This window comes from Wyeomyia smithii, chromosome 3, assembly GCF_029784165.1.
Source record: "Wyeomyia smithii strain HCP4-BCI-WySm-NY-G18 chromosome 3, ASM2978416v1, whole genome shotgun sequence".
Taxonomy (NCBI): domain Eukaryota; kingdom Metazoa; phylum Arthropoda; class Insecta; order Diptera; family Culicidae; genus Wyeomyia; species Wyeomyia smithii.
This window is the reverse complement of record NC_073696.1, coordinates 42,222,126-42,240,314: the sequence shown is the minus strand read 5'-3', so window position 1 is coordinate 42,240,314 and position 18,189 is coordinate 42,222,126. Positions and strand designations below refer to the sequence as shown.

General features: G+C 42.2%; 1 protein-coding gene and 1 long non-coding RNA gene across 2 annotated transcripts; both read right to left on the bottom strand.

Moving 5' to 3' along the window:
- Window positions 1-8,626: 8,626 nt before the first annotated feature.
- Window positions 8,627-11,056, bottom strand: LOC129728242 (uncharacterized). Its single transcript, XM_055686659.1, has one exon. The coding sequence runs from the start codon at window positions 11,054-11,056 to the stop codon at window positions 8,627-8,629; it is 2,430 nt and encodes an 809-aa protein (XP_055542634.1).
- Window positions 11,057-14,469: 3,413 nt separating this feature from the next.
- LOC129727971 (uncharacterized) lies at window positions 14,470-14,955 on the bottom strand. The gene is made up of 3 exons (XR_008728607.1): window positions 14,778-14,955; window positions 14,658-14,720; window positions 14,470-14,605 (listed from the first exon to the last, which is right to left on the bottom strand). It is a non-coding gene; the product is annotated as an uncharacterized LOC129727971 (long non-coding RNA).
- Between the last annotated feature and the right edge of the window lie 3,234 nt (window positions 14,956-18,189).

Genomic DNA, 18,189 nt, shown 5'->3' with positions numbered 1-18,189 from the left:
CGGTGCTTGGCTCTCTTACTCTCTCACCAAAGCGTTAAGATTCCTCGTAAAACCACAACACGCTTGGGATCCTGATCACTGATAATTAGAACATCCATTCTGACCGCATTTCTTCTTTCGTTCGATGCTCAGGGTTTTGTAGAAGGACGTTCAATCACACGACTCACCGTTAACTGCACGATTTCGAGTTGTTGTCCGATGCCCCGATGAGAGCATTGGCAATTTTCCAGGTGCAACAGCAATAGACTCCACAGTACTTCTAGCCAAATTTTCATGACAAATTGTTTTCTACAGCGTTTTCCCGTGATCAATTTGATATGGGATACCTTTTATGTCGCTCCTCATATCGTTGTTTAATGCTATCTGGCTGCCGAGATATAGGAAGCTTTCGACATTCTCCACAAATTGCCCTTCTACTATAAAGTTGTAAGGATTGTCAATGTTTGCATCCATCGGTTTGGTTTTGTTGACGTTGATGTTGAGACCAGCGTAAAACCAGATCATCGAGCTTACTATGTATGTCAGAGCACTGTTGTACTAGTAATACAACGTCATCAGCCAAATCCAAGTCGATGAGGTGTTCCATGGTGATAAGCTGCCTGAACAGCCCACGGTTAAAAACGCAGTCATTTGCACCTACTATGATCTCGTCGATAACGTTGCAACTGGTCAATGGAATCGGTAAGTAGTTGTCTGGTCGCAACTTTCACAGGCATCCTTGGATGCATCCTAGCTCTACTCAGGCGTCGTGAGATATCGTAGATATCGTGCTGCGGCTAGCTCCCTTTCATCATCCTTGAAGTTTGCTCACGCTTCACAGTGGTCCAATCAAGCAAAAAGTAACTTAATTCCATAGCGCCTTTCACCTTCATCCTAGCTTAATAGTGTCTTCGGAACTCTTGTATAAATGACAAAAAATTTGAAAAGTTTACTATAATAAAAATAAAAAAACTAACTTTTTTTGTTAATAGATAGAGGAATGGTTTATTCACAAAATTTTTTGAAAATTCAAAAATATGAAACTTTGTTAAACAAATGAAAATCCTATCTTTTCTCGGTACAAAGTTATAAAGCATATTATACGGAACTTACTTAAAAGTGAGTTTTTTGTACTTAACTTTTTTCGATAAGTTCAAGAACGTACAGGTTAAAAATGGGCAAATGGAATCATGATGTCAATACTTTTGAAGTTATACCTTGAAGTAAAGCTGAAGTACTATAAACTCCTTTAGGTTTCATTTGTCGCAATCCACCCATATTTGAATACGACGAGCATATGCCACAATAAGTTTTCATATATCGATGATACTAACTTTTTTGTGTTAAGAGATAGAGAAATGGCTTATTCAGCAAAGTTTTAGAACGTTCAAATATATGAAACTTTGCTAAACAAACAAAACTCCTATCTTCATTGGGTACAGAGTTACAAAGTATTTTCTATAAAAGATACCTGAAAGTTAGTATTTTGTACGTAACTTTCGTGAGTTACATTTTACAAGAAAACGTTGTTCAAAAGAAGCATTTGGGCATACAAAACACACGTTTTTGTTGAAGGCCACACATCTTCAGAACTTTTCCTTACAAAGTTATAGCAAATTTTAGCTTAGTTTTTCGATAATTTTGAGAACGTATAAAGTAGAACGGGGGAAAGGGGAATCATGATGTCAATACTTTTCCTCAAAGTTTAGCTCGAGTGCTCAAAACTGTTATAAGTTTCATGCCTCCTAATCCACCTAATCATTATTCTATATGTTGTTGGAGTACATCAAGAAGGCTCCGTTTTTCGTTAATACAGATGTAGTCAATCTGATTCTCGGTTTGTACATCACGGGATACCCACGTGACTTTGTGCAATGGTCGATAGGAAAAGAGTGAACCTTCTTTGACCATGTCATTGTTGCCACACCCTTCGCTCATTTCTTTTCATGACGCGCTCATTGTTGCCAGTGTCAGTGCTGATAAAAGTCATTTTCCCCAGAAAAAAGAACCCTATTCACGATGGCATTTAGTTGACTATAAAAGTTCTGGCTTGACGGGTAACTCTCAATACTGGAGCAAGCTGTTCCTGCGCTTGGCATTCATCTTTATCGAACGAAAAGCGATGATTTGGTGCTACATTCCGATTCGGAACTTGACCCTCTATTTATTATACACAGACTTCGCAGCCAACTGTTCAGTGTACAGGACAATTGCGGGGCTAGCGCTACCATCCTACTGACACTAACAGACCCCCCGTTAGACCAGAATCGTACCTTAAGACCAACTGGGAGAGTCGATAGCGAGTAATTCCTGCAATTCACCGTCTTCGAATAATTTTGGCCTACCTTCACTCGAACAGTCGTCAACATCGAAATTATCGTCTTTGAAACTACGGAACCAATCACTGCACAATATTTCACTTAGAGCCGCATTTCCATGACACTCGATGCGCTTCAGTCGCGAATTTCTTTGAATGAACTTTGAAAGAAATTATCAATAAGTATGAAATAAACAAAACTGTGAAAATAGAGCTTGTTATCTTCCACAGCACTGTTATGAAACGCATAAAAATCATGGTTGTGAGAGTAAGTAGAATAGTTTGTAGATTTAGAATGTAATAAAAATCATTTATTTTGTCAAAAGGAATCACCGCTCGACTGAAGTGACGCCCAAACAATGATTCACAATTTGAGAACGTAAACACACAATCCACAATTTTCATAGTCAAACACAATTCAATTCTGCCACTCAGTGCGGAACGGAAAAAAGAAGCATAACCTCGACCGGCAATAAAATATTTTATCCCAACTTTCGTGTACCCCACAGCTAGAAATAGTTCATTTAACAACTTTTCGTTTGGATAATGCAACGAAGAACTCGATCTGAATAAAGCAGCCGGGAGATTCGATGGCTCTGTAAATATCCTGCAAAAATCCATTAGTAGTGCTGGCACCCTAATGGACCCACTCATCTCAATAGTTTTCCATGCATTTTAATTACACATAGAAAATCAGTGGGCCGGCACGAAAGCAAACAAGGGGTTTGCTAACTTTTGAATAAACGAAACGAAATTCATTGCAAGAGAATGATAATGATTCAGCCGCTCTGCCCGTCTCGCACTATCCTAGTGATGGAAGGGAGATTTTTCGCCTGGAAGGGATAGGTGTGAGTTTTCGAAAAGGCAACAAAATACGGTCTACATATAGTTTTTTTTTTTTTCGAGGAATATTGCTATCTGAGGAAAATAAAGACGAGTTTCTAAGTTCTCGTAACAAAAGGTAAGCTGCTACTCCAAAAAAATTGAGAGCGTTTTGTTAAAACCTTCTTGAGAAAGTGTACTAGTTATATAAAAGCTAGATATTTTTAGTAGAATTAACAGAGCTAACTGAGATCCTCGATATACACGTCTATAAAACACTATCAAAACTTTTTATCTCAATCATGCTCGATTCATTGGTTTTAATGGTCAATCTACAACACGAACTGCTAGTAATCATCAGGTACACGTGGCAGCATCATCTACTTTCCCCGGAACAATATTTTTGTCTATTCGGCAAGTTGCTTTAATCCTGACGCCACGAACTCCCTGGAAGTCGAAAACAACATCTGTCATAGAACGAACATACTGTCACAACTCGAACAACGGAACTCAGCTTCGGTAAAAGTTATCAAGAACAGCCATTTAAAAAGTCTGCAGTGTACCATAAATCATTCCGCCGGACGACAACTGGTGTCGAAGTATTTTCCCAATCCCGGCCCCGCCCCGAGATCTGTATCCGGACATTTTCAAGTGGAGTCTTTTTTTTAGTGCATACACACAAACACACTCTAACTCAACTGGGCTGAGCTGAACTTCTAGCCGAAGAAACAGAGCCTGTACCGGTTTGTACCAGTGAATTGTTTCTACTCTCAGGAACAGAACCAGACCGGATAGCACCGGTGGGAAGTCTAATAAGCATCTTGGAAACTAACAAGTGAGATTATTTTTTTCCTTCGTGATCTGGGTGAAAACTGTGGGAGGTAGGAAAAGTTTGGAATCATTGACACCAGTAAACTCATCAGGAGTTAGCTAACTGGTTAAAAATGGTGGAAATTTCGAAAATACTCGTTCAGTATAAGCTTCTTGAAGTTTTTATGATATTGAGGATTTTAAAGACTTATTTTCATCATGATAGAATTTGAAATTACTTTTTTTGATCTGCAATGTTATGTTCACGTTATCACTTACGGTAAGAAAAAAAAATCAAATTTAGTCAGAACTCAACCTCAGATGGATAGTGCATAGATTGACGCTGTTGTAGTGTTTGTCGATAGTCGAAAGCATCAACTTGTGATGCTATCCGCTGCGAGAATTCCTATACTGCATCCCTCGTAAAGAAGCACGATGCTGCTGTCGCTGTACCTGCTCATGTAACGGCGAAGCAATAGAACCAGTGAAATGGCAATACATCAATTCAAATCCAATTAGGTACTGCCATTTTAGCGCTGATCAAAGGCTATTAGATCTGAAAGTACGACTATCACTCAAACGGTCCAACACAGTACCAAATCATAAATTCCGTACGTCCCTCTCACGGGCACTGTTAAGAATCTATTTGCTATACAAATCGGGTAATGAAATCGCTTGCTGTGCCGGCAGGTTGGCCTTTGTTACCCGTCGGTGGACGCATTCTAGCTTTTCTTGTGTGCTCTTGTAGCTCGGTTCCGAATCAAGGTGAGACTTTCGGGTGGAATGCAACGGTGAGCGTCTTTCGAGGAATGTTATCGATTGATGGATGGCAGCTCATTGATGATATCGCAACCAAATCGGAGCAAAAAATTCCACAGCCATGGAAGCGATTGTGGGTGCATACTGTTTTCTCCTGCTATTGATGTCGTTATCGTGATTGCAGGTGATTGAGTTTTTGAAAACACAATCGTTAAATAAAGCGTATGCGTAGATTATCATTCACTACGACGGAGATGGAAGACTTGGTAAATATTTCAATTCAATCCAATTTCAGTGTTGAGTGTTAAATGCCTCTCTCGAAAAAATACTAACGGTATTAGAATTAAAGAAATATTTAAATTCGATCACGTTTATAGTTGATTGCAATTTTCATCCTCAATAACGATAGAATATATTGTGTGAACAAAACTTTGAAAGAAGATTTGTGTGAATTTTTTGCTGGATCGTGTGCAAGGGTAATTCTGTTGTCTATGGTAATCATAACAAACACCGCATTTAATGCCTAAGCCACCCGCTCCGAATCAGACGTTGTTATACGCCGCCCAATATGGGAAAAGAGACGCGTGCAGAAACCCTTCTCCGTTAGCATACGAAGAAAGCTCCCCGATCGGAGTTAGAACTCTATTAACTCTATTAATGTTACTCGTAGCCCTGTTGGCAACACGAGGAGTTTGTGATAGGAACGTTCCCGTTAGAGATCGACTATACTCTATTTGTCAATTTTAATGGACGAGACCTGTCAAGAACGTACAAGTATCGTGAATATCGCTGCAATTTGATACCGGAGCAAACGTGCACACAATGTTGTAACGTTTGACGACATTTATAGTGATGCTTGCAGTTGTTTTGTCACACCTTTCCTCTTTGTGAGGAATAATGCAGTGGCGCGAATAATTCCCCAATACATTACACAGAAGTTGGCCTTCTGTCCTAATCGGCCATTTGTGAAAAAAATAGTGTGAGATGGAATCGCGTAATAAAGTCGCATATAAACAAAATTCACTGTAACACAAATCAGAATCAAAACAATATTGTTGATGGATTTATTCAGATGTTTGCTCAGAAAAAAAATTTATAATTTAGAACATTCATCCCAGTTAAATGAGATTGTTTGCCCCAATTCAGATATAATACTCTCAAACAAACCACAAATGCTCCAGACACGTGTAGAACGAAAATCACCTAAGATAATTTTCATCGGCATCGCAAAATGAACATAATGTCACAGGTCGCGTCTCTTTGAGTGAACCTCTGAATACAACCTCAGAGAACTCTGTACCTCACGCTCACAAGCACACTGAACATGATACTTGTTTTGTTTTGCTTTTGTTAATAAACCTAAAAATACAACAAACAAACGTTTCTACGTTCTGTCAACACTTTTTCCAATATCCCCGAGAGTGCTCTGCTATATATATGCGCAGTAGTCAGGCAAATGAGGTTAACCACGCTGCGCTGGCTGGCACAATCAAAAGGGTAGTGCAATCAGGTGAAAGAAAAACTATAAAGCAATGACTATAATGATACTTCTGCCGTCGTCGGTCCTGCCGATCTTCTTGCTTGGGCGGCTCCTCGGGGGCATCCCACGATTGCATACTTCCTCTGTTCCGTGGAGGTACGTACACGGCCCAATTGATGATGATGATGTTAAACTTGCCCGGCAGAGGCACAAATCAGTCTCGAAACGGTACACGCTCCGTGGAATGCTAAGGAGATCACGTAGTTGCACACTGGAAATAATTTATACCCGACCGTCGCCCGTTTCGGGGAGATGGATGGCGGTTCACGACAGGAACGGATGCGCCGGTACTAACCTAGCTAGCAGTGCAATCTTGTTCGTATTACGCTTCTCATCGGTATAGTTTTTTACATAGGACATAAGGAAAATCCAAAATCAAGATTCGCACAAGCATAGCGAGGAAAGGACAGATGTTAATTGCTCATCATTTTGTTTTTTTTTTTTTTGTGAATAAAAGTTAAGAAAAATAGGTTACATATGTTGATGGGATAATTGAACCCAATTTTTATAACTTAATTCCTGATAAAATGATCACCAGAGGCATCAAATAATAACGAAACACGAACCATGAGGAACAAAATGAAATTCCATGACTTTGGATCACATGTCATTTTTTCCTATTTACCAGACGATCAAACTACAAACTCGATTATCGAAGTTACATCGTATCCTCTCTCTGGGTGAGAACGGTAAAGCAAGTGAGTGAATGAGGGCAACAGTTTTAGTTCCACCGGTTAGTCGTTAGTCCACCATTTCACAAAGGACACCAGCTCCTCGACAGGGCGGGCGGTAACAGTCGGAACAAACTCTATGCAAACGCGTATGATACAAAACAATAAGACCGTTCGATTCCTGAGTGTGGTTCTGGTCGGTTTGCTGAATTTCTAACGGGCGGCGGTGCAACACTTTGAGAATACTGAATGATTGGTTGCAACGACGACGACGACGACGACGACGACGACGACGACGCACTGGTTTGCAATCGAACAGCAAAAGTAGATCCCCAACCGAACGACAGCAGTTCCAATTTAGCCGAAACTAGCTCTGCAGAAGTTTGTAGCGCTTTGGTCCGCCAGGGGATGCAGTAATTGCTACCCGGGATGGTAGTTACCATTTTAAGGTGAAAATATTTATCCGAGTCTCCACAGAGTGCTGTTTCAAGACGCAATGGCTTACAATATTTTTTTTTCATCGTGAAAACCTGTTTAAAAAATATTTTAGGCGCTTGCGGTACTTGTGGAATCTTTTTATTTTACAACATTTTATTAGCGTTAGTTTTGTAGGATTGAAGTGCAATAGAGGTATTCTAACCAAATATTATAAATCAGGGCTTTCGAAGAAATTCTAAATAATTTTAGGTTTTCTTTGGCAATACTCATGGATTGATTACTCATTGGCGAACTGAAGAAAATTTTTATGTTGAGTATTTATCCTGAATGCTCTAAAGCGCAGTTATCCAACAGAGCCATTGGTGTAGTCAACATTTCACTGATACCAACGGTAGAAAATAATTGGGAAAATTATTCTAGAAAAAAGTATTTTACGTAACGCTTTGAAACATACAAAAAAAAACAAAAAAAATTACTCCTTTTTCCTATAACTAATCATAAAAATGAAAGAAAAAGTCGTTGTCTTCTTAAATAATTTGGTCGGTCGTTGAATAACGTTGAATAAGTATTGCGTTATAAAAAATCACAACAATTAATTTTTTTCCAAAGTACATACGTATATGGCCTCCAGATTTGTACACATAGTCGTATTTCATGCATCTTACATGGTTATTTTCATCAAATAAAGGTTCACTAATCAGAGTTAAGCCTTCGAATGTGAACCAAATTGTTTGCTGGGAAACAAAGAGGAGCAACTGAGAGCATAGATGCTTTTTCAGGTAATGATCGATCTTATAAATGCTATGTTGTACACAGATTGTTGGGTTTCACGTTTTCGGCCAAGACAAGTAAAAACAGTTTCGAACAGCAGTTTCACTTTAAACAGCTTCAACTTGAATTAGTTTTATTTAATCGGTGAACTGTAACAAATAAATTTAGCTTACAAATCTAGTTTTTCCTTGCATGCGAATTCCCCAACCTTAAACTGCCTGAATTATTACCAACGACTGTAATTAAAATACAATTAGGTATCGGTATCACTTCTCGCATCTGTATTCGCTTACTGCAACACTATCTTTCACTTCCAACTGATCTTTCTTTCCGAACTTCACTTTTACTATCAAATTTTCTACTAATCTCCCGTAAATTCTATCTTTAACCACACCAGAATCTCTTTTTACCTTCCTGCTTTTACAGTATCTGTTTGTTTACAATTTTTCTATGCTTCTATGCTCCAACACTTTTCTTTCTGTCATTTCTACGCCTTAACCCAATGACATTTCTTGGTATTCAAGCATGCAGCGACGCGGCTGAAACATAACCAGTGTGGCCAGAGCATTCCCCGGCCCGTAACCCTGTCCCGAGAGTGCTATCCGGCTCAGAGTTACCTTCTTGAATCTCCATCACTGCTAGTTTCGCTGTCGCTCGCTCGAATCTTCCGCTTTTCGTTCGCACCCATGCCTGTCGAACCCGTCCGTCACCTGACACGATGGGTTCCTCCACCACTCCTCGAATCCAGCACTTTCGGCTGTTACCTTCCACGACGTACACCAAATCTCCAGATTTCAACGGTCTAGTCTCGCCGAACCATTTTGTCCTCTGATTTAGCGAGGGAACATACTCCTTTATCCATCTCTCCCACATCACGTTGGCTAACTGCTGTGAACGCTGAAACGCGTCCCGAAGTGCTTTTGCTGTGTGTACAACTGGTGAACCTGCGCAAGGCTGGTTCGGTGAGGTACCCCTCAAAAAGTGGTTCGGGGTGAGTGCTTCAGCTTCCTCTGTCTGCTGTGAAACGTAGGTGAGCGGACGAGAATTTATTATGTCCTCCGCCTCGACAATAGTTGTTTGCAGAATCTCATCCGTTACACGCCTACCGTCGTCAAGAGCCGTCAGCATCTCCTTCACTGAACGTACAAGACGCTCCCATACGCCTCCCATATGGGGTGTTGCTGGCGGATTAAACGTCCACTTTGTCCGAGCGTTTGTAATTTGATCGGCGCAGTCGTCTCCTATTCCCCGAACAACTTCTAGCACTTCTTTGCTAGCTCCTCGCAGATTGGTTCCGTTATCGGAAAAGAATTCGCACGGCCAACCACGACGACCCACGAACCGATATACTGCCATTAGGCACGACTGAGTAGTCAACCCGTGTGCCACTTCCAAATGCACCGCGCGTGTTACCAGACAGGTAAACAGCGCGATCCACCGTTTCTCTGTTCGGCGCCCAACAGTAACATCAAACGGTCCCAAATCGACTCCAACGAAGCTGAACGGACGAAGGTTTGGCGTAAGTCTCTGTACCGGCAGCGGAGCCATACGCGGAACTTGAGGCCGACTACGATGCACCTTGCACCAAACGCATGAAGACAATACCTTTCGAACTACCGCATCCACGTGTGGAATGTAATACAATTGCCTCAGCTCGTTTTTCACCGCCTGGCGGTATCCATGTCCACTCCTCTCGTGATAATGTTGAACAATCAACCACGTAATTCTATGATTGTTCGGCAGAATCGCTGGAAAACGTAAATCAAACGGAAGAAAGTCTGCTCGCTCAACTCGTCCCTCCATGCGGATCAAGCCACTCTCATCGAGCAACGGAGTCAGTTTGTACAACGGACTAGACCTTTCGATGGTTATCCACTGATCAGTCGGACGATCCCTGTTTCGTTTCAGTACCGTCAGTCCATCGATAAAGTTTTCCACCTGCGTCATTTTCAACAAAAATAGTTCCGCTTGTTGGTACTCGCTTTGCTGAAGCGGCCGCCTGATCGACGCGCCTTTTCTTAACTTAAGTACCTTCGCCTGCTTGTTCGTTGCACGCAGTACCTCAATCGGCAACCCGGCAACATTTCTTTTACAATTCGATACGAAACGAAGTACGCACGCCATAGTTCGTACTAACACCGTCCATTTAGAGAAGCGGCCAGGATCCACGAGAACATCCGATCCTTTCACCTCATGCAGCAATAGATGGATTCTCAGTTCCTCTGTCGTGTTTGCCGGCGGCAGATCTCTTTTCGGCCACCCTTCTTCACTTTGGTACAAAAACGCTGGTCCGCGAACCCATGAACTGTTAGGATGCATATCCGGATCCTTGCCCCACTTCGTAAGCTGGTCTGCAACGTTAACTCTGGTCGGTACCCAGCGCCAATCGGTTAACCTCGTCAGAGTAAGAATCTCGCCAATCCGGAACCCCACGAACTGTCTGTACCTTCGCTGATCGGATCGAATCCACGATAGCACTACGCTCGCGTCGATCCAGTAAACAATTTTCCCAATAACGATGTTGTGGTTCTCGAGCACAGCCCGCGACAACCGTGCTCCCAAAACAGCAGCCAGAAGCTCTAGTCGAGGGATCGAGATCTGCTTCAGTGGTGCCACCTTAGATCGGCTCATGACCAACGCACACCTTACTTCTCCTTGCACGATCGCCCTGAAATACGCTACACACCCGTACGCTGTCTCGCTAGCATCAGCGAATACGTGCAACTGCAGATTCGTTATTTCGTTAGACTTTGCACCTCCAAAATAACTCATTGGCAGCTTGAACGACCCAACGTTTCGCATCATCTGTATCCAGCGCAGCCATTTCTGGAACGATACTTCATCGATCCTAGCATCCCATTCACAGCCATTTCTCCAAAGATCCTGGACCAACATTTTTCCACATACGGTAATCGGTGTGAGGAATCCCATGGGATCAAATTGAGCCATCACAAAGCTGAGAACCGCCCGCTTCGTCGCATGTTCCACGCCAATGAGGATTCTGAGGAAATCCGTCTTTGAAGCGGTAGCGAAACAAAAACTATCATCCACCGGTTCCCGAACGATCCCTAGAACACGCTCGTATCCGTGCCTTTGTCTCGACTGAAATGCACTGCTGTGTCTGCACTACGTTCGCCGATTCTCTCCTCCGAATTCGACACCCAGTTTCGTAAGTGAAATCCTCCCTTCGAGTGAATATATTGCACTTGCCTTGCCCGTTCGACTGCCTCCTCGACGGTATCTACACTGTAGTAGTAGTCATCCACGTAGTGCTTCTCTATTATAGCTACCGCTGCTTCCGGGAACTCTTTTTCGAACTGTTTCGCATTTAGATTTTTAACGAACTGCGCTGAATATGGCGAACACGTTGCACCGAAAGTTGCCACGTCCATCACATATACTTGCGGTGCTCCAGTTGAGTCACTGCCAAACATGAAACGCAGCGCTTGCTTATCTTCAGTCCGGATCTTTAACTGGTGATACATCTCCTGGATGTCCCCTCCGAAAGCCACTGGACCTTGTCGGAACCCGCAAACGACTTTGGGAAGTGCATCCCAAACCAGGCGTACTTTACCAGGTTTCCGCGGATTTATCACCACGTTCATCGGTAGGTACCACACCGTCGAGCTAGGAGTTTCTATGATCTCTTCTGCAGTTATTTTATGAGCGTAGCCCTTCTTTTGGTAGTCCACAATCTGCTGGCAGACGTTCTGTTTCAACGCTGGATCCTTCTCCAGTTTTCGTTCGAGTGCCCTCATTCTCCGCACAGCCATCGGATAGCTGTCAGGAAACCATCGCTCATCTTTTCGCCACAGTAACCCTGTTTCGAAACGATCGCCCACCCTCCTCGTTGTCGTTTCGAGAATTTCTCGAGCACGTTTCTCGTCGACCGGTTCCGGCGCGGTGAACGGTGTAACCGCTGTCTCATCCATCTCATATTGTTTCCGAATAAGGTCGTGCAGCTCTTGGTTGCTCACTCGTGCCACTGAATGCAGATTCAGATATGTGTGGACACTGGTCTTACGTTTTTCCGACCCATAAATCGTCCAGCCGAGCCTCGACCGTACTGCGTTAGGTTCACTTGGTCTACCGATGCGCGACTCCAATGGCGCGAATAGATATAGGTTGTCTAAACCTATAAGAATCTTGGGCAGCTCCGACGGATAATCCTTAGTTGGTACTTCAGCCAAATGCTGATACCGTTTCGCCACTTCCGCAAGCCGTACGTTTTGCTTTGGCAACTGCAACTCCGAAACCATCCTAGTATTGAACAACGGGAACTTCTCCTTCGAGCCTTTCGCGGATATCATTAATTCCACCCTCCTGGACCTGTTCTCGTAACGGTTGATGTTGCCCGTCCAAGTGACGATCAGGGGCTCTAGCATACCCTCCGCTCTCAACTGCTTGGCTACCGAATCATCCACCAACGTAGTTGACGAGCCTTCGTCAAGAAACGCCAACGTATCAAACTGCCGATTTCCGTAGTAAAGAGTTATCTGCATCATCCGAAAGATCACCGCATTATCAGCATTCTTCATCGCATTACATTCCGCCTTCTGCAACTGAACCGATTCTTCGACTCGATGCAACAGTGGATGATGGTTGCGCTGACAATTCCGAATCGTGCACCGAGACTTCGACACACATCGCCCATTAGCGTGTTTATTAAGGCATAGCCCACATAGCTTCTGCCTCTCAATTTCCCTCAGCCGCTCCCCCACATTCATTCGTCTGAACCTTTCGCATGACTTGATCAGATGATCTGGCCGTTTACAGATCCAACATACCTTTCCTACTATGTCATTCTTCTAACCGTCATTACGCTCCTCTGAATCGTGCATGTGCACAAACTCCTTCATCTTTGGATTACCTCTACTAGACCGCGCATGATCGTTCACCGACAGCATGGCAAACTCCGTAACCTCGGACACGTCAGACACGATCTCGTTCGTAAAGTTCGTGAACATACGAAGTGGACTGTCTACCTTGTTCCGCTTATACCGGACCCAATCCAGCTTGTAACTTGGCGGCAGCTTATCGACTAACTCCGATACCAGCATCGGGTTGTTAAGGTGTTCAATCAAGCGAGCAGCCTCGAGATGATCGCACAGCTGCTTTACAGTAATCCCGAAGTTGATAAATGTTTCCAAGCGATCCGCTCTCGGTGCCGGTGCATTTCTTATCTTCGCCAACAGGGTCTTGAGCAGCTTCTCTGGTTTCCCAAAGAGGTTCCTAAGATCTTGGATCACTTCCGGTACAGAATCCGGTATCACTAGCCGACTCCTTACAGCTTCAAGCGCGTCTCCCATCAAACAATCCTGCAATCTCTTCAAATTTTCCAAATTCGAGAATCCGCAAGCCGTCGTCGTGTACTCGAAACTGCTTATAAAAAGCGGCCACACTTCCGGTTCTCCCCTGAACTTTGGCAGATTATGAGATACCGCTTTTCGAGCGGCCAACTGGTCTCTCGAAATCCTGTTAACACAGCGCCCCGGCCCATTTTCGACTGCCTTACTGCGCACACTGTCGTAAACGCTGTTTTTAGGCTCCTCGAAAACGTCACTGTCAATGCTCTCTGCATCTCCGCTGTCCTCAATTTCGCCACCTCCGATTCCGGATGTATTCGATCGCTGCGTCTCCGTTTCACTTCGTCGTGATTCGCCTTTCGGTATAGCACCGCGATAGTCTTTTGCTACCGATCCCGCACCAAATTTTCTTTGCTCTTGCAACCAATGGTTTACCTTCGACTTCGATTTTGCATCCAGAGCACCATCGCTTTTTCTCCCAACCGCGTCCTCTTGCTTTTTCAAAGCGTTGACTCGCTGAATACTACATTCTAACTGCTTCCGAATCGTATCCCGCCTTTTAACGAAATTTCGTTCCGCAGCCAGTTGGCATTCCAACATTTTTTGCTCGTGCTCTAACTCCTGCTTTCCATTTCTCGTTGGAATTGAAGCTCCTGTCCGCGCATTTCCCGTTCTTGCTGCATTTGTTCTTCGTAAAAAGCCTTCTTTCTAGCGAGCTGTATCTTCCGGACCTCAATCTGCTTCGCAAAATCCTGCCTCATTCGCTGTTTCTCTTCCGACTGCTGCTCAGTCGAACCTATGACGAAACCAGTCCCTTGCTCGGATCCTGCATCGCTCTTCGAGCCAGATTTCTTAGCACGCTTCTTACCTGCCTTCGGTACCTTCAACGGTTGATCAGCAGATCTATCGCATCGCGGACAGTACCAATCCGTATTGGCTACCTCCTGATCCACACCTGCGCAAAAAATATGTGCCCATTTTCTGCACTCCGGACATTGGACCCAGTCGATATCGACAGATTCATGCTCCGTTTTCCGGCAAAACAGACACCTCTCGTCTTTGGAAAGTGATGAGCGCATTCTCACAGGTTATGTTCTCCGAACTAGATTTTTGAAGTTTGTTGGGTTTCACGTTTTCGGCCAAGACAAGTAAAAACAGTTTTGAACAGCAGTTTCACTTTAAACAGCTTCAACTAGAATTAGTTTTATTTAATCGGTGAATTGTAACAAATAAATTTAGCTTACAAATCTAGTTTTTCCTTGCATGCGATTTCCCCAACCTTAAACTGCCTGAATTATTACCAACGACTGTATATAAAATACAATTAGGTATCGGTATCACTTCTCGCATCTTTATTCGCTTACTGCAACACTATCTTTCACTTCCAACTGATCTATCTTTCCGAACTTCACTTTTACTATCAAATTTTCTACTAATCTCCCGTAAATTCTATCTTTAACCACGCCAGAATCTCTTTTTACCTTCCTGCTTTTACAGTATCTGTTTGTTTACAATTTTTCTATGCTTCTATGCTCCAACACTTTTCTTTCTGTCATTTCTACGCCTTAACCCAATGACATTTCTTGGTATTCAAGCATGCAGCAACGCGGCTGAAACATAACCAGTGTGGCCAGAACACAGATTCTGTGTCCGAAACATTTCAAGCGTCAATCTGTTCTTTTTTTTTTCTTCATCTATAGTTTATTTGACACGGCACAAATACAATTCAATGTTTAACGGCGCCAATTATATCTGGTAGCTTACTTTCTAAAGTATCTAAATAACTAAAAGCAATTTTTTTTTCCTCGCTGCCGACTACGAGCTGAAACTAAATCTAACTTAAAGCTAGAATATTTTGCATTAAAAGCACAGGTTTGCTGTTTGATGATTTTCATTGCCATAGGTAAGCAGCATATTAAATTTGTTCCGCTGCTGGGCCAAGATATTACGGACTGGCATATTGGGTTGTTTCCATCGGGCCTTGAGAGTATCGTGCGGGTCTGATTGCTGTTTCCGGATCCGAATCTGTTCTTTGTAGACATGAAAATTACTGAGGGATCCCATACAAGTAAAACATAGAATTTTGCATAAATCGAGAGAAAAAATAAATCGATAATAGAGCAAATGGAAACAAAATTACAATGTGGTGTTTTGAAAAATGAGTTCCAATGATGGTTTGTTACCCCTTTCTATTCGGGAAGTGGGCAGGGAATACAAATAAAACACATACTTTAACCAGAAAACAACGTAAATGATGCGCAGATGCCCACAATCGACCCCAGACTTAATTTTCAAATCCAAGGCAGACAAAAGAAATAGAAAAGTTGTCAAAAATAACTCTTAGAAAAAAGACTAAAGTATGCACAAATCAAAATTCTTATAACTTTGACAATTTTCATCCGATTTCCATAATTTCAGCACTAAAAGATTTAGTTTGTTCTCTGCATTGAAACCTGAATCAGCGAGTCTCGGAAGAATTCTCTCATTGCTGGAAATCCGGTTTTTCGGGGATATTTTCCGAAATTGAGGAATTTTATGAGTATTTGAACAATAGTTTACAATAATTGGTTGGTTCAAAGTACATAAAATTACTTCCACAGCCATTTTTATGGTTTTGGGTGTTATAGCGATATGCCCACAAAATGGTCCTTCCGAAACAAATTCCACCAGGGCTTCTAGTGACCATAGAAACAATCGAATGATACAACGTCGACTAATTTTGAGAAAAGGCGTATGAACAATTCGGCGCTCACTCGATCATGTGTTGGCACCACCCTCTCAGAATTCAATGAAACTTTATAGGTGTATAGGCGTTAGTGCCCTTAGCAACTTCACATATTTCTTTTAAAACTTTATCTGTACTAACAATAAAACTCCATCTCACGCCAACATATTTAGGGATACAAATTCAAAATACGGAACATATCATGAGCGTTACGATAGTTGTCCACTTGATTACTCATGCAGTTTCCAACCGCTTGTAGGCACAAATCCTCCACATGTGAGGGGAACGTGCCGTTATAAGCCATGGCTTTTTAGCCGACCTACCTGATACCTGAACAAGCTATCTTTGTGGGGTAGCGGTAGTCATTTACCAGCAATTCCTTCAGTGAAAAGTTACCGTTTTTTTGGCAATACGCAAACAGGAGTGTTGGCAATCGAAATCTGTCGGCCGTCAAATTTTTGACGTAGAATTACATCTTACACTAACTTATGTAGGAGAACAAATTGAAAAACCGGACCACATCCAGAGCGTCACACTGAGTTGGTAAAATTCAGTCAGTTTCTAATTGTCAAGCCTCTCACCGATTCCAATAGATCTTTTTGGTGGCCTAATACGTGCTTTCTTCAGAACGGTCGACAGAATATTATACCTAGTTAAACGGTAATGAACTCTTGGGCTATATAATAGCCAGCTTCTGTTCAAACCAATCATTTAACTAATGGATGGTGATAAGAACGGTCCCAACTTAGTAGTAGATAGCAGCAACGCTTAGCAATATCTTAAGGAAAAACGTTTTTCAAACGAAATTTTTTGTGTCCTCCTGCAAGTACGGTAATGGCAAGAGTTAGATAAAAGTTGCCAATAGAATATATCGGAAAACAAAACCGAAGAGAAAAGTTTCTGCACCAAAATTTTTTTTTGTTTAACGTGGTTTCACGTTTTTTGCTTCTGAGACCATAATCTTTCGGTAATGACAAGGGTTAGAAAAAATTTATCCTTGAAAATCGTATAAATTTTTATTTAAAAACTAGCTGACCCAGCAAACTTGGTCCGGCCCTTTTTGTGTTTATTTAAATAATTTTAGACATTCCAAATTCACTGAAATGATTGCTTTTATCGGAATGACAACATCCTCGACTTTCGGCTTGTGTACATCACCTTTATTCTGAATATATTCGTACTGGGTGGTATTCGGTCATTTTCAGCTATTTTTCTGGCATCAATCTGACACCGGAAATACCCATATTGGATGGTATTTGGTTATTTTTAGCTGTTTTTAACATACCGGAAGGATTTGAAAATGGAATTTGAAGACAATTTCTGGCCCTTGGGCGTAATTTCGGTTGAAGAAACACCCATATTAGGTGTTATTCGGTCATTTTCGGCTGTTTCCCAGGAACCAGAAGTCGCAATCTTAAAATTCAAAGTGGTGTCTGAGGTTGATTCAAGCTGCTGTGTATCATGCTAGTTTCGGAGATACTTATATTGGGTGGAATTTGGTCACTATAGGTTGTTTTACAGAATCCGGATGTCGCCATATTGGATTTCTAAATGGCATTTGGAGACAATTTCAGGCCTCTGAGCGTCATTCAGAAATTAATTTCACATGCCATTTTGAAATCCAAGATTATAATCGTATTATAAAATATTATAGGAAACGAATTGATTTTTAACAAAACAACCGCCTAATATAAAAAAATTGAAAAAATAAATCTTACCGTGTTCACACTTTCACTTGTACGAACTCTACCTCCTTCATTAGTTATTTTTGTATTATCCCATGACCCCTCTTGAACGCAGTTGCTTCAGTATACGGGCTACGGGAAACGTTTGCTCCTTCAATTGCTGTGGCGCGGAAGTTGAACTGAAAAAAAAGCTTTTATGTTGGCTATTGAAACATCAAAGCAGTGAATGATACTGATTAGTGCGTGTCCTAGAAACATAACTCTTTCGCTGTGTCAGTTTATCTCCACAGCCCATGGTTTAGTGGGATGAAAAAGAATGAAAAGCTTTACCGGATCTGTACTCTGACTGCATGGAGCAGAGCTCGA